Genomic DNA, 12,901 nt, shown 5'->3' on the forward strand with positions numbered 1-12,901 from the left:
GATATGAGTGGATCAGACCCAGCAGGGCTGCTCAAGTTATTAAAGCTCTCAGTGTCACTGCTGAAATGAGAATTGTCCACCAACCAAAAATATCCAGCCAACAGTGTCCTGTGTCCACTGATGAAGGACTAGAGGATGTCAACACAGACAGCAACAGGTGAGATACTGTTTACATCTTTACATCTATAAAGTGGATCAACAAAGTGAGTGTCAATCAGAGTGGACTACTGTGTCTGATCCACCCGTACAAGCAAAACACACCACCATGTCCGTGTCACTGCAACACTGAGAATGATCCACTGCTCAAAATATACCTTCTCTGTGGGGGTCCTGACCATTGAAGAGCAGGGTGAAAGGGAGCTAGTCCCGCATTGCCAGACTCTCTAGGGAGAGTCTGATACCTTTTGTCACTTAACATGGTCAAGAATTGCTACTGCAGGAAAGACACACAACGGATCAATCACAAGTCTACTATTTTGGCATAATAGAAGACCAATCAGAATACAACTGGCAGAATCCTGATATTGAGGCCAACATAATGCACTGCAAGTATCAGACTTTCCATGGACCTGTGTGCTGAGCGTCTGTGGCTGAGATTAAAGTCAGCAAACAAAAGTATGCAGAGCAAGATATGGACTGATTGGTGTATTTATGACCTGGTATGGTAGATGGAAATGAGACAAACCATAAGAACAATGACAAAGGATTTGTTGCTAAATTGTCATTGTATGTAAACTGAATGTAAATTGTACAGTTATTCAAAGACTGCCCATACCCTAGGCACAATGCATTTCACTGGCTTGGCAAATTTATTTTTTATTTTTTTATTTTTCCTTGCAAACGTCATCTCAAAAATGATTCACCTGACTATGAAATTTTTGTGATCCCCCTGTATACCTGTCTTCTGTTTTGTCTCTCCTGCTCCTGTTATAGATCATAATCAATAATCAAATATAAAGAAAAAAATAACATTACCATGCACTTAAGCATCTGCATATACACTGGCACACACCCACACATATTTACACATGAAGACCCTGCACACTCATTAATGCACATATATGGTTAATATACTGGTCATTAGCATACTCTATACTGTATATTAAGTGCTTGTAACAAAGGTATTATGACATCATCTAATGTTGTTTTATCCAAGTGTCACACTGAGTCCTCATGAAAAAAATAAATAAATAAACGTAACCATTAATATATGATGTCCACTAGATTGGACAGTTACATTTTCACTCACAGAAAACCGTACAAAACACACATTGATTAAACCTGGATTAAATATTTTCTACAACTTATTATTCAGAAAATATTGTGTATGATTTTGCAAAACAAATTAATTTAACAGCTATTCTAGATTTCTGACAATTTGGGTTTAGAATGCAGTGTTTCAGAATATCTAATGTTAATAAAGAGAATGATTATACAGCAGCACAGTAAAGGTTTAGATGTCCCTCTGTTGGTTTGAAGAAAGCATAAATCATGAACTTAAAAATTATGTTTGGACACTAATGGATGTCATGCATGAAAGGATAGGAATATAATTATGTTGGACTAATGCTCTTTTACTGTTTAACTTTTTTAAATCATAACACAAAATACTACTACTAAAATATTAGATATTACTTTTGGATTTTGTGTGTTTTCTAGCCTCTGTTGTGTCTGAGCTGTTGTGAGTATTGATATGCTAGGGGCTCCACTAGGACTCTGAGAGACACACTGAACCAAACCTTAGTCGTATATTGGCCCACTTTCGATCTAAAACCTAATCATCCAGTCAGTCCAGTTCATTGAGCCGATTTATTGCCAACATTCATAGTGCAGCAGAGTCAAAAATCAAAGGAGCCAATAGCATGAAGCATTGCAATGGAGCTTTTTTTACAAGCAGCAACTGAACACAGAAAAAAAAAAAACGCTGTCAAAAAACATTATTTTCTCATGTTGCAGTATGACGTTGCAATTTGCTGTGAAATGTGGTAGCTGGTGTTCAGTTGTCTGTATAATTTAAAGGTCTAGCTCAGCTCCCTACGTTCTCTATATTCTCTAACTAAAATTGGAAAGAATGTATTAAATTCCATTAGCACAATATGGTAGACTAAATAAAAACAATATAGACCTAAATATACTGAATTAGTTTGTGCTTAAATTAATTACAAATTAAAGGGGGCAGTAAACATGAAGGGCTCCGGTTTCCTCCCACAGTCCAAAAACACACGTTGCAGGTGGATTGGCGACTCGAAAGTGTCCGTAGGTGTGAGTGTATGTGTGTGTCTGTGTTGCCCTGTGAAGGACTGGCGTCCCCTCCAGGGTGTATTCCCGCCTTGCGCCCGATGATTCCAGGTAGGCTCTGGACCCCCCGCGACCCTAAATTGGATAAGCGGTTACAGATAATGGATGGATGGAGTAAACATGAAGGAGTTTGCTTTCTTATTTATATATAAAATGTGAAGTGAGTGTGCTGCTGTTACATTTTAATTCAATCCGTTTTAGTTTCTGTCATAGCTGCTGAAATCGGGAGTGGCACAAAATATTACTGTGAAAGGAATGCAGCTTTTTCTCTCTCTCTCTCTCTCTCTACTGTGGTGTTTCTTTCCACCACTAGAAGCATGTCACTATTTCTGTGATAGGAATGGGGTTGTTTAGCCGAGTTGCATTTTTATTCTGTTTTTAGAACAAACAAAGGAAGCCCCGCACTGAAGCAGGGCATCAAAAAATTAGTTGATACTCATAATGTTCCTCCCCACGGAAATCTTTAGTAAAAGGCGAAAGATTTATACGATCTGAAGAGAAACAAGAGTGTACTACAGAACAGTGGAATATGCTCCAACCAAACCCGCACACACATACTTCACCTCCAGGGTTAGTGGAAACCCTCAACAAATCTGTGCGAATCTTAAAAAGGAAGAAAGAAACAAACAAAAAAACGAGACAAGTGGGACTAAAAAAGCTCCGTAAACTGAACAATTTCTCTAAAAACGCCCGAATGCGTCAAATCAGAATTGGATTTAAATATTCGCGGTGCATCTTGGGTAAGACGTGAACATGTCTTCCCATTGGCTGTTTTATGTGCTTTACCGGAGGCATGAGAGCAGTTTGTTATTGCATTTACATTTGTAATATTCAGTTTTGAAAGTGCGATTAGTATATTTATTAGATATTTGTATACAAACGGAAGACATTACTGAAAGCTACCCTTTAACTGTGGCAGCTGGTTGTGTGATTAAGATTTTGTATTTATATATTTAACTCGTGGCTTTCCTTAATTTAGCCTTTGGCTTCTTTGAGCATTCCACGATTTAGACATAAAACTTCAACTCAAAATCCAGCTTAGTAAAACAGTAAAAAGGCGATGGACTGAACAGTCTTCAAGCGTGGACGAGTGATAAAGTGAGGAGCTTTGTTGATCCATGTACCGTGCACGCTTCAATTAAAAGAGTCGGTTTTGTTTAAAGGCTTTGCGGATATATTCTCTGTATGTGTGTGTGTGATTGTGTTTTATTAAAGAGAAGAAACTCGCAAGGCTTTCTTTTGGACTGTTGATGAAAAAGAGACTCTCCCCGTCGGGGAATCGAACCCCGGTCTTCCGCGTGACAGGCGGAGATACTGTCCACTATACTAACGAGGACGAGATAGAGACAGACAGCCATAAGGTGGAGGTAATCCAATTTTATCACAAGACCCATAACTAATACGTGGCCTAGTCCGTTTATTCAGACATATGAACTTAAGAAGTTTGTTCTCATAAACCGAAAATACACTTATGCATTAAACGGAAGGCGCTTTTAAAATAAATCATGGAGATAATCACTTGAAAATGTATCTTATCTCCATTTACAGCAGCTCAACAACGGTCATAACGAGAACCACGAGTGTCCACCTAATTCAAATACCTGACAAATAGGAACTAATAATGTGATTAGACCATTGTTGTCATACTCAGTTCTCTTTCGTTTGAATGCCATTACTAACTACCGCTGTGTCCGAAGGCAGCAACCTCGGTGCGTTGGTCTTGCTGCTTTACTAGTCAGTGTCTTAAGATAAGATAAGATAATCATTTATTAGTCCCACAGTGGGGAAATTCAGTGTTACAGCAGCAAATGGACAAAACTTAGCAATTACTATAAACATAAAGAATGGAATATAAAATGTAATAAAAATAGAAATATCAAAAGCTCTGAAGAATATTTACAACTAATGAACATGACTATTATACATGGAAATATTGCATGAGATATTGCACATTAGTAGATAGATTGATTAGTAGACAGATTGCACATTATATTGTAGAATATCACACTATTGTATTAAATATTGCACATTGTATTTATCATCCAAATAAATGTACGTTCTGTATTTCAGTGTAAGTAAAGTGTCAGTGTAGATAGACGTGAGTGGTTTACTGGGAGCAGTGTTGGTTGTAAAGTCTATCAGCAGCAAGAAGGAAGGACCTGCGATAACGTTCCTTCACACACGTGGGGTGCAGCAGCTGGTCACTGAAGGAACTGTTTAGTGCTGTCAGCCTTTTGCATGGGGTGGGAGTCATTCTCCAACATGGATGTTAACTTGGTTAATATCATCCTTTCTCCCACCACATGCACTGGGTCTAGGGGCCTTCCCAGGACAGTGCAGGCCTCCCGAATGAGTTTGTTCAGCCTCCAACTGTCTGTGGCAGAGATACTGTTGCCCCAGCAGACCACTCTATAAAAGATGGCTACTGCATCAAAAAAGGTCTTCAGGAGTGGTCCCTGCACTCCGAATTAGGCAGTATATTTAATGTATTTGCAATTGAGCACAATTAAAAACAAAGCAGAAATATTACAGCACATTACCAGAATACTCACAGTGTTTGCTGATTACAAAATTGAATATAGTGAAGCAAAAAGCAGGCCATGTTTATACACTAATTTAGAACACAATTCGACACCTTAATTTCTTTTGACACTTCCACAGCAAACCGCTTGCTTTATACACAATAAAACTTGTTCTATTTTTTTATACAGATAAAGGAAGCCCCGCACTGAAGCAGGGCATCAAAAAATTAGTTGATACTCATAATGTTCCTCCCCACGGAAATCTTTAGTAAAAGGCGAAAGATTTATACGATCTGAAGAGAAACAAGAGTGTACTGCAGATCAGTTGAATATGCTCCAACCAAACCCGCACACACACACTTCACCTCCAGGGTTAGTGGAAAGCCTCAGTAAAAGTCTTCGTGAATCTCAAAAGACAGCTTGACTAACATTAATTATAGCTCTGTAAAGTAGGACAATTTCTCTAAAAACGGCCGAATGCGTCAAATCATTGAACAAAAATACCAGTTAAATGCTCGCGATGCATCATGGGTAACACGTGAACACGCCCTGCCACTGCTGTTGTTAATCGGTGCAATTAAATATTTAGATTTTGAGTTGTTAAAATGTGATTAATGTATGTATATTCGCATTAAATATGGGACAAATTTTTTAGTTTTTATTGTTTTTATAGGCCAGTTTAACATGAATCTGTTTTTCGTTAATCTGTCTCTGTTGAAGAAACAAAATATACCTTTCAGAAAGTTCTTAAAACCTGAGCAATGCTAAGAATGCATTGTATCTCCTCTTCCTTGATTCCCTTGAAACATCAGCGGATAAGTTTCTATTCCATTCACAAAGCTCAAAGCCTGTGTGCCTGTTGGATGAACCGCTTCCTTGCTTCCAAAAGTCCTGCATTCTCTCACCTCACAAAATTAAGGCGCTGAACTCAGTGAAACATGGCGGGGCCGTATTATTTAAGGGTAAGAGTGTGTGAGACATGTGGTTGATTTTTCAAGCGTGTTTATTTTATTACCCAGGGAAGAGGAGGTATAAAACACGTTCAATATTTTAATAACAATCTGAAGTGATATTCAGGTTTTGTTTGACTTCAGTAAAATGACTAAATGTAAACGAAAATAAACGAATTATAAATACACAACAGAACAATCAAATACGGGACGCGGGATAGTCTAGGGTTATGTTTTTTGTTCCCGTCGAGGCTTACCTTAAGGCTCTTTCACGGAACATGATTTCTCTATTTAGCCAATTACTAAGGCCAAAGTCAACCTTGAATTCAAATAGAAAAAGAGCTGAGTAACATTAGTTCTCAAATTATGTTAAAAAAACATGTTTGTGGGACAACCCTTTCTCGAATTGTTGCTCTGTAAATCCACGTGTTTGTATGTGTGTTTATTACTGTGAGAAAATTCACAAGTCAAGCTTTCTGTTTAATAGAAAAAAAAGAACCAGTCTCCCCGTCGGGGAATCGAACCCCGGTCTTCCGCGTGACAGGCGGAGATACTGTCCACTATACTAACGAGGACGACGCTTAAAGGCTCTTAAAACAAGTAAAGGATACTACCCCTGAGGCAAATGCACAGGATAGAGCAGAGCCTTATTCGCAAAACTATTTCTCAAAAGGAGACAAATTCCAATAAAGCACGAGGGCGAAGAAAGTTAAAGTAAATTACACACGACTTCTGTGGTAATTCAACTTTCAGAACTGAGCATGTCCACCACTCAGGCGAAAGAACTCATCTTTTCTGAATACATTCTCCGATTCTTTTTCCCTCACGTACAAAGTGCCCTATGAAACTCACTATATAAATGCACTCAAGTTGATTTTAAGTTTAAAACCGATAAAGAAAACTGTTTCTTTTTTTGGGACACAAAAAGAGAAGCCCCGCACTGAAGCAGGGCATCAAAAAATTAGTTGATACTCATAATGTTCCTCCCCACGGAAATCTTTAGTAAAAGGCGAAAGATTTATACGATCTGAAGAGAAACAAGAGTGTACTGTAGATCAGTTGAATATGCTCCAACCAAACCCGCACACACACACTTCACCTCCAGGGTTAGTGATCCGCCTCAGCGCTCATGGGGCATTGTGGGTAACACGTGAATATGTCCTATTATTGGCTACTTTTCTGTCCGCCGTTGGATTTTAAAGATTTTAATGTACAACGTATTGGAACTACGTATTAGATTTCTAAACTAAAATTAATGTAAATTTAATAATAACGTCACCACAATTACTTTGTGTTATTGTATCCTTACTGCTCCCAGCACACAGGAGGAAACCTGTTCTAATGATCAGCTTGTGTATCCAGTACACACCAACACACCATTTTGTGTTTTGTCCACGGGTTAAAGGAACACTACGTCATTTTTAAATCCTTAAAATTACAGCTTCAAAATCATAGTGATGCTTCACTGACCTGTAACCAGTGGTGGAGAGTTTTTTGTGTATCTGTACTTTACTGAAGTATTTTAATTTTGGGCAACTTTTACTTTATCTCCACTACATTTCAAAGTCTAATATCTTACATTTTACTCCATTACATTATGAAAATCTGCCGTTCCTCTTGGTCTATGTGTGAATAAAACCATAATGTGAACAAATCTCGCTGCTCCGCACAGCTCTCCACATGACACTCAGCCGCACCATTGCTAGGAAATGGACAAACACAGTCACCATGCTAAAACAAGTGAAAATGTTTCTCTGCATAAACCATTACCAAAGACAGATTATTTTTATCAACTGTCGTGCGAATTTGATACATACGTAATCACTTTCAGTTCTTAGACCCATTATGAATTAACAGAAAGGTTTGTACCATTTATTGTTTTATTTGAGTCATCAGTAAATACTATTCATTCATATACACGGTTTACAGATCTGTAGATGTCACAAATCACTCACCGAGAGTGAGATTCATTTGGAGATTTATTAAACACAGTACATGAAGCGAGGTCAGAACCAGAAGAATTATTCCAAAACCCCAAATTCAGTACAGAGAGATAAACAAAAGCAAAAAAAACAAAAAAATGAATATCAGGCAAAATGTCAGAAAATCAAAAACGTAGCCTTTTTAAGAAACAGTTGTTTCAGAATTCCAGAAATAGCTCAAACTATATTCTGCAACTATGTAGACAAAACAGATAGTTTAAAGAAACACTATGTAATATATTTACATTAAATTACAGCTTCAATATCATTGTGATACTTCACTGACCTATAATAGGGAGAACAAAGTCTCTGTCGTTGCTACTCTCAGTTAAGCACTGGAGAACCTGCACTTTTTAACATTTAGAGGAGGGTAGGAAACCACCCTTTTCCTTCCCCTCCGTACCAATTTCAGTACATTGCTGTAAAAATAAATTGCACTAGGGGGAGCCAAAGGAGCAGAAAAAAAAACAATTCTTAACTAGTGTTCCTAAATGAGTAAAAAACAAGTGTCCTGTGCCATTGTGAATGTTTATACTTTCTACTACGTCACTCTGCTATTACACAGCCCCACCACTAGGGCTGAATATCAACTTATTCTTCAGCCCTATGTATTACACAACGTAGTGGCACAGTAGCTTTATGAATCTTTAAAGTGCACTATTTAGGGAGTGTAGTGTATTTCTGGACTTTTGAACCATGTTCATGAAAAACCAACTACAAGTTACTTTTCTGGAGAGGTGTGCATCAGGCATAGGTTCGACACAAAAGCATTTATTGGGCTTAATACTCAGGAGAGAGTGACCTCTGTTGGTTTGGAGAGGCAGCAAACTGGGGAACCAAGAGTGACACTAGAGTCTTTTTACCTACAATGTGTTAAGCAACATTTTGTCTTGTTACAGAAATGATAATAGGACGTTAGAGCCATAACCCGTCATGGTACTTTTACTTTCGACACTTACATACATTTGAAGGTAAATACTTTTTGTACTTTAACTCAAGTGGAGATCTACAATGAGGACTTCTACTTTGACTGGAGTAATATTTTGCCTTGAGTATCTGTACTTTTACTCAAGTACATGAAACATGTTCAACCCACGTGGGCCCCACTAAGGTTTGATGACTGGGCAAATGCATTATTTGATTGAAATATAGAGAAGTAATTCATAAAATGTTTCTCAAGTAACAGTCTTCGTTTTTTCCAATGGAATTAAAACCAGAAAGGTTAGGCTTGCCCCCTCCAGGGTGTATTCCCACCTTGTGCCCAATGATTCCGGGTAGGCTCTGGACCCACCGCAACCCTGAACTGGATAAACGCTTACAGATAATGAATGAATGAAAGGCCAAGACTTCATAATAATAGCTCATTAAATCAATGTGTGTTTGCCTAGAATCTACATGAGTGTAAAATGTAAAACCATTTACTAGTAATTGCTAGCTATGATTTTCCTGCATTTGAACATGCAACATGTCCTTTGGGATTCTTAGGGCATGTTCTCTAATGTGCTGACCAGTGTGTTCCAGGAGAGGGATTTAAAATATTATAAGCAATTTATGTATACCTTGTATTGTTCAAAATATAAAATGAAATTTAAAATGAGTGAAAATTACAAAGCAGAGTATAAAATGATTTTAAGCAGAAACCAGATTTTATAGAGCAAAAGAAATCTCAGTGCTCATATTGAAAAAAAAATTTATTCATATTTTTTAACATTTTTCAATGATACATGGACAATTTGTTGCATCTCACAAAATGTGTGCAACAAAATGAATGAAGAGCATATGAATAATACAGTGACAATAATATAGGTTCAGGCGCTATGGTTCATGTGCAAAATTAGTGCTCCAATCTGCTGAACTAATTACTCATCACATAAATACAAAAAAAACACCTACTTTACTCTTAAGCAAATCGTACAGTTTACAAAATGATGTTCTTAACTTAATTTTAACTGAAGTGAGTAAGTGGATAAATAGTTGCCACTCCATAAGAAGTGGTGTGGTAGGAATAGAGAGGTGAGCAGAGTCAGGCACAGTAGAGTGATGGGGGAATGAAGTGTCCCTGAACCTTTTAAAATAAAGAGGATGGCCCAGGGGACCAGTGCCTCATGTCATGTGACAGCTACATTCAGTGCCCCTTCAGGAGCAAGGAACTGGACTTTGGGCATGGCCAGTGCTGAGTTATTTCGGCGCATGGAGTTGCCCTTGCGCATGGAATTGTTGCGTCGCATGGAGTTCCTCTTCCGCAGGGAGTTTTGGTGGGACAACTCGCTCTTCTGCAGTGTTTGGATGAGGATAGATGGCTTCTCGTCCAGCTCGCGGGCACTGCAGCGTGGTGTAGCCACCTTTACCGTGTTGCCAAACTTGGAGTAGTCCACAGAGTAGACACCATCTTCTTCTGTGACAATGGGCACGAAGCGATGGCCCCACTGGATCTCTTCGGACACGTACGAGGTACGTGCCTGAGTGGTGATTCCTGTGGTTTCCACAACTCCTTCCAGAATGACGATGACCTCCAGGTCACTGCACGTCAGTTCCATGGCGGACAGGTCATACAGGGGGCTGTCCTTGTCTATGACGTGGCAGATGATGAGGGGCGCTAAGAGAAAGATGCTGTTGCTAAGCACAGCACTCTCAGTCGGAATGTCAATCTGATGGATGGGTATGACTTCACCTTCCGGGGTCACGGTCTTGCGCACCACCTGGAGGCGCACAACGGCACCAATGATCATGCTCTTGCGCAGATCGCCCACACGGATCATGAAGCAGAGGCGATTGTTTCTCACAGCGATGCAGGCCTGTCGGCTGAAGATGAGGGTCTCCGCTCGCCTGTGGGACTGCGCCGTCTTCATGAAGATGCACCCTAACATGACAGCATTGATAATGAGGCTGGCAATGTTCTGCAGGATGAGCACAGTGATGGCAGCAGGACACTGCTCAGTGATCATGCGACCACCAAAGCCAATGGTGACCTGCACTTCGATGGAGAAGAGAAAGGCAGAGGTGAAGGACCTGAAAGAAGAAAGGAAGAGGTGTTGCATTTTAGAAGATTAAATCTCAGGGCAATAGTCACACAACTGATTTAGGTCCCAATCCTCATACTTCATTTAGCTAATCAAGGACTACAGAAGAAAATCACGAGCTATGTTTTACATAACAGCTGGAGAAAGGTAGAGATTTATTTGAACATATTTCGCAGCATACTTCAGACTAGCTGCTATCAGGATTAGTCTCTGAGTTAGCTGAACATTTTTCACTCAATGAATGTGAGTGGTGACATGATGTTATTGGCCTTGTTTATTTCTCTGTATACAGCCACACTATGACATTATTAAAATTGTGGATAATTTCAGGAATGAGCAGAAGCTCACATTTTCATTGTTTTAATATGGATTTTAATATGGAGACCTGGTATTATCATACATGCTTTGTCACGTGAGCCATATTAAGACACAAAATCTTACTCAGGACAAAGACCATGTATTCTTTCATATGTCTTAAGACTTCTTGAAACATCTTGTTATTAGAAAATGTCTTAAAACCTTTTGTTTGAGGATGTCAGTATCTGTGTAAATAATAATATACATAAACACTTTTAAGTCACATTGACTCCAAACACTGTCTTGACTCCAGGTTAGGTTGTTTTATTTTACAGTGTTCGGTTACGAAAGAGTACCAGCCCTTTCTTTGAGAAAGAGGACACTGCAACAACACAACAGCAATTAATGGCTAGTGTTTAGAGGCATGACTTTACCAAACATGTACAGCATTTTTTAAATCATTAATCATTACCTGAACATTAATCAGGTCTTTCTCAATAAACGAAAGTTTCCTTCCACTTACTTGACGTTGGTGACGCACTGCTCTATGCCAGACTCAGAATGCCTGTTGGGTTCCAGATCCCCGTGGGCGAAGGCCACCAGCCACCAGCCCATGGCGAAGAGCAGCCAGCTGCACAGGAAGGTCATGGTGAATATTACGAGTGTGAAGCGCCACTTTAGGTCCACGAGCGTGGTGAAGACGTCCTGCAGAAAGCGGCCCTGCTCGCGGATGTTCTTGTGCGCGAGGTTGCACGCGCCGCTCTTGGCGATGAAGCGCGCTTTGTTCACGCGGTCTCGGAACACGGGCTTTCGGGGCACCCGCGACACCAGAGCGGGCAGGGTGAACTCCTCCGGGATGATACTCTTTCTCGCCAGCATCCTTCCTGTAGGTCTCAATTGATTACGAGCCGCAAGCCATCCACCAGCCACGGTCTCCAGTCACAAGCCACAGAAAGCGGAGCGTCAGCAGCGCGGAGCCGTGCGCAGATATCTCCAAACGGCGACCATGGCACCTCTCGACATTCTCCGTCTCATGCGCATTCAAAGGAGCAGGGGAACGCGCAGAGGGTCTCTCGTGTCTCCCGTTCTCTTGAGCGTCGACAAGCGCGAGGCGAGTTACGCTCAACTGGACGCATCTGGAAGAAGTTTCCTCACGGACATAAAGAGTACAGCTGACCGCGCTGACGCGCCTCTCAGGGGCGGTCACCTAAGCCCAGCCTCAGTACTTCACCCAAAGCTGCTCTCAGACAGATTATCAACACTGCTGGAGGCGATGCGACGCGTCCTTGTGCTTTTTACGCCTAAAACGTTACCAACAGGTAGCCACGCGGTGCGTTCGGACATTAGATTAGGCGGCAGACTCAAAATATTTATATTTTATATTAGTTTATATTCAGGTCAAATATCTATTCATAACTGTTTTACCTTAAAATAAGTTAAAACCGAAGGCACTTTCGGTCACGTTTTTTCTCTTTCTTTCTCATTTACTCAGGCTCAGGTGTTTAATAGTTTTCTATTTCAAAACCACAATTTGAAAATGTACGATTTTCAAATCGCACGAGCTGCCGTTTTATTCCCAGGCTACATGTTCGAAATGCTGACAAGTTTCTGCATAGCAGGGCTACACCAGTCAGAATTCACCAAACACTGCTGTGCACATGAAAACAACTCGGTGAGAGAGCACTCTAGTGTTCACAATTAGAGCCAGATCTTCTTGGTGTTCTCGATTCATTAAAACTGGGCCTAATTCATAGAAAATAATTGAAAGTATTGTTCGGAAAATAACAAATATTTTCCCCCAAATCCTTCAGCCCTACATAAAAATGAATTCA

At 40.0% G+C, this 12,901-nt stretch overlaps 1 protein-coding gene and 3 non-coding genes across 4 annotated transcripts; all 4 read right to left on the reverse strand.

The window, feature by feature from the left end:
- Positions 1–2,693: 2,693 nt before the first annotated feature.
- On the reverse strand, positions 2,694–2,809 carry LOC136695963 (U5 spliceosomal RNA). The gene has a single exon (XR_010802539.1). It is a non-coding gene; the product is annotated as a U5 spliceosomal RNA (small nuclear RNA).
- Positions 2,810–5,017: 2,208 nt separating this feature from the next.
- On the reverse strand, positions 5,018–5,133 carry LOC136695964 (U5 spliceosomal RNA). Its single transcript, XR_010802540.1, has one exon. It is a non-coding gene; the product is annotated as a U5 spliceosomal RNA (small nuclear RNA).
- A 1,568-nt stretch (positions 5,134–6,701) lies between these two features.
- LOC136695965 (U5 spliceosomal RNA) lies at positions 6,702–6,817 on the reverse strand. Its single transcript, XR_010802541.1, has one exon. It is a non-coding gene; the product is annotated as a U5 spliceosomal RNA (small nuclear RNA).
- Positions 6,818–9,502: 2,685 nt separating this feature from the next.
- kcnj8 (potassium inwardly rectifying channel subfamily J member 8) lies at positions 9,503–12,170 on the reverse strand. Its single transcript, XM_066668643.1, has 2 exons — positions 11,593–12,170; positions 9,503–10,761 (listed from the first exon to the last, which is right to left on the reverse strand). The coding sequence occupies exons 1-2, from the start codon at positions 11,946–11,948 to the stop codon at positions 9,861–9,863; spliced, it is 1,257 nt and encodes a 418-aa protein (XP_066524740.1). The 5' UTR covers positions 11,949–12,170; the 3' UTR covers positions 9,503–9,860.
- Between the last annotated feature and the right edge of the window lie 731 nt (positions 12,171–12,901).

This window comes from Hoplias malabaricus, chromosome 4, assembly GCF_029633855.1.
Source record: "Hoplias malabaricus isolate fHopMal1 chromosome 4, fHopMal1.hap1, whole genome shotgun sequence".
NCBI classification, from domain to species: domain Eukaryota; kingdom Metazoa; phylum Chordata; class Actinopteri; order Characiformes; family Erythrinidae; genus Hoplias; species Hoplias malabaricus.

Coding starts and splice junctions, on each gene's coding strand:
- kcnj8 (XM_066668643.1), bottom strand. CDS start 11,948: ATGCTGGCGAGAAAGAGTATCATCCCGGAGGAGTTCACCCTGCCCGCT. Junction 10,762..11,592: donor CAGTGCGTCACCAACGTCAA/GTAAGTGGAAGG, acceptor TTCTTCTTTCAG/GTCCTTCACCTCTGCCTTTC.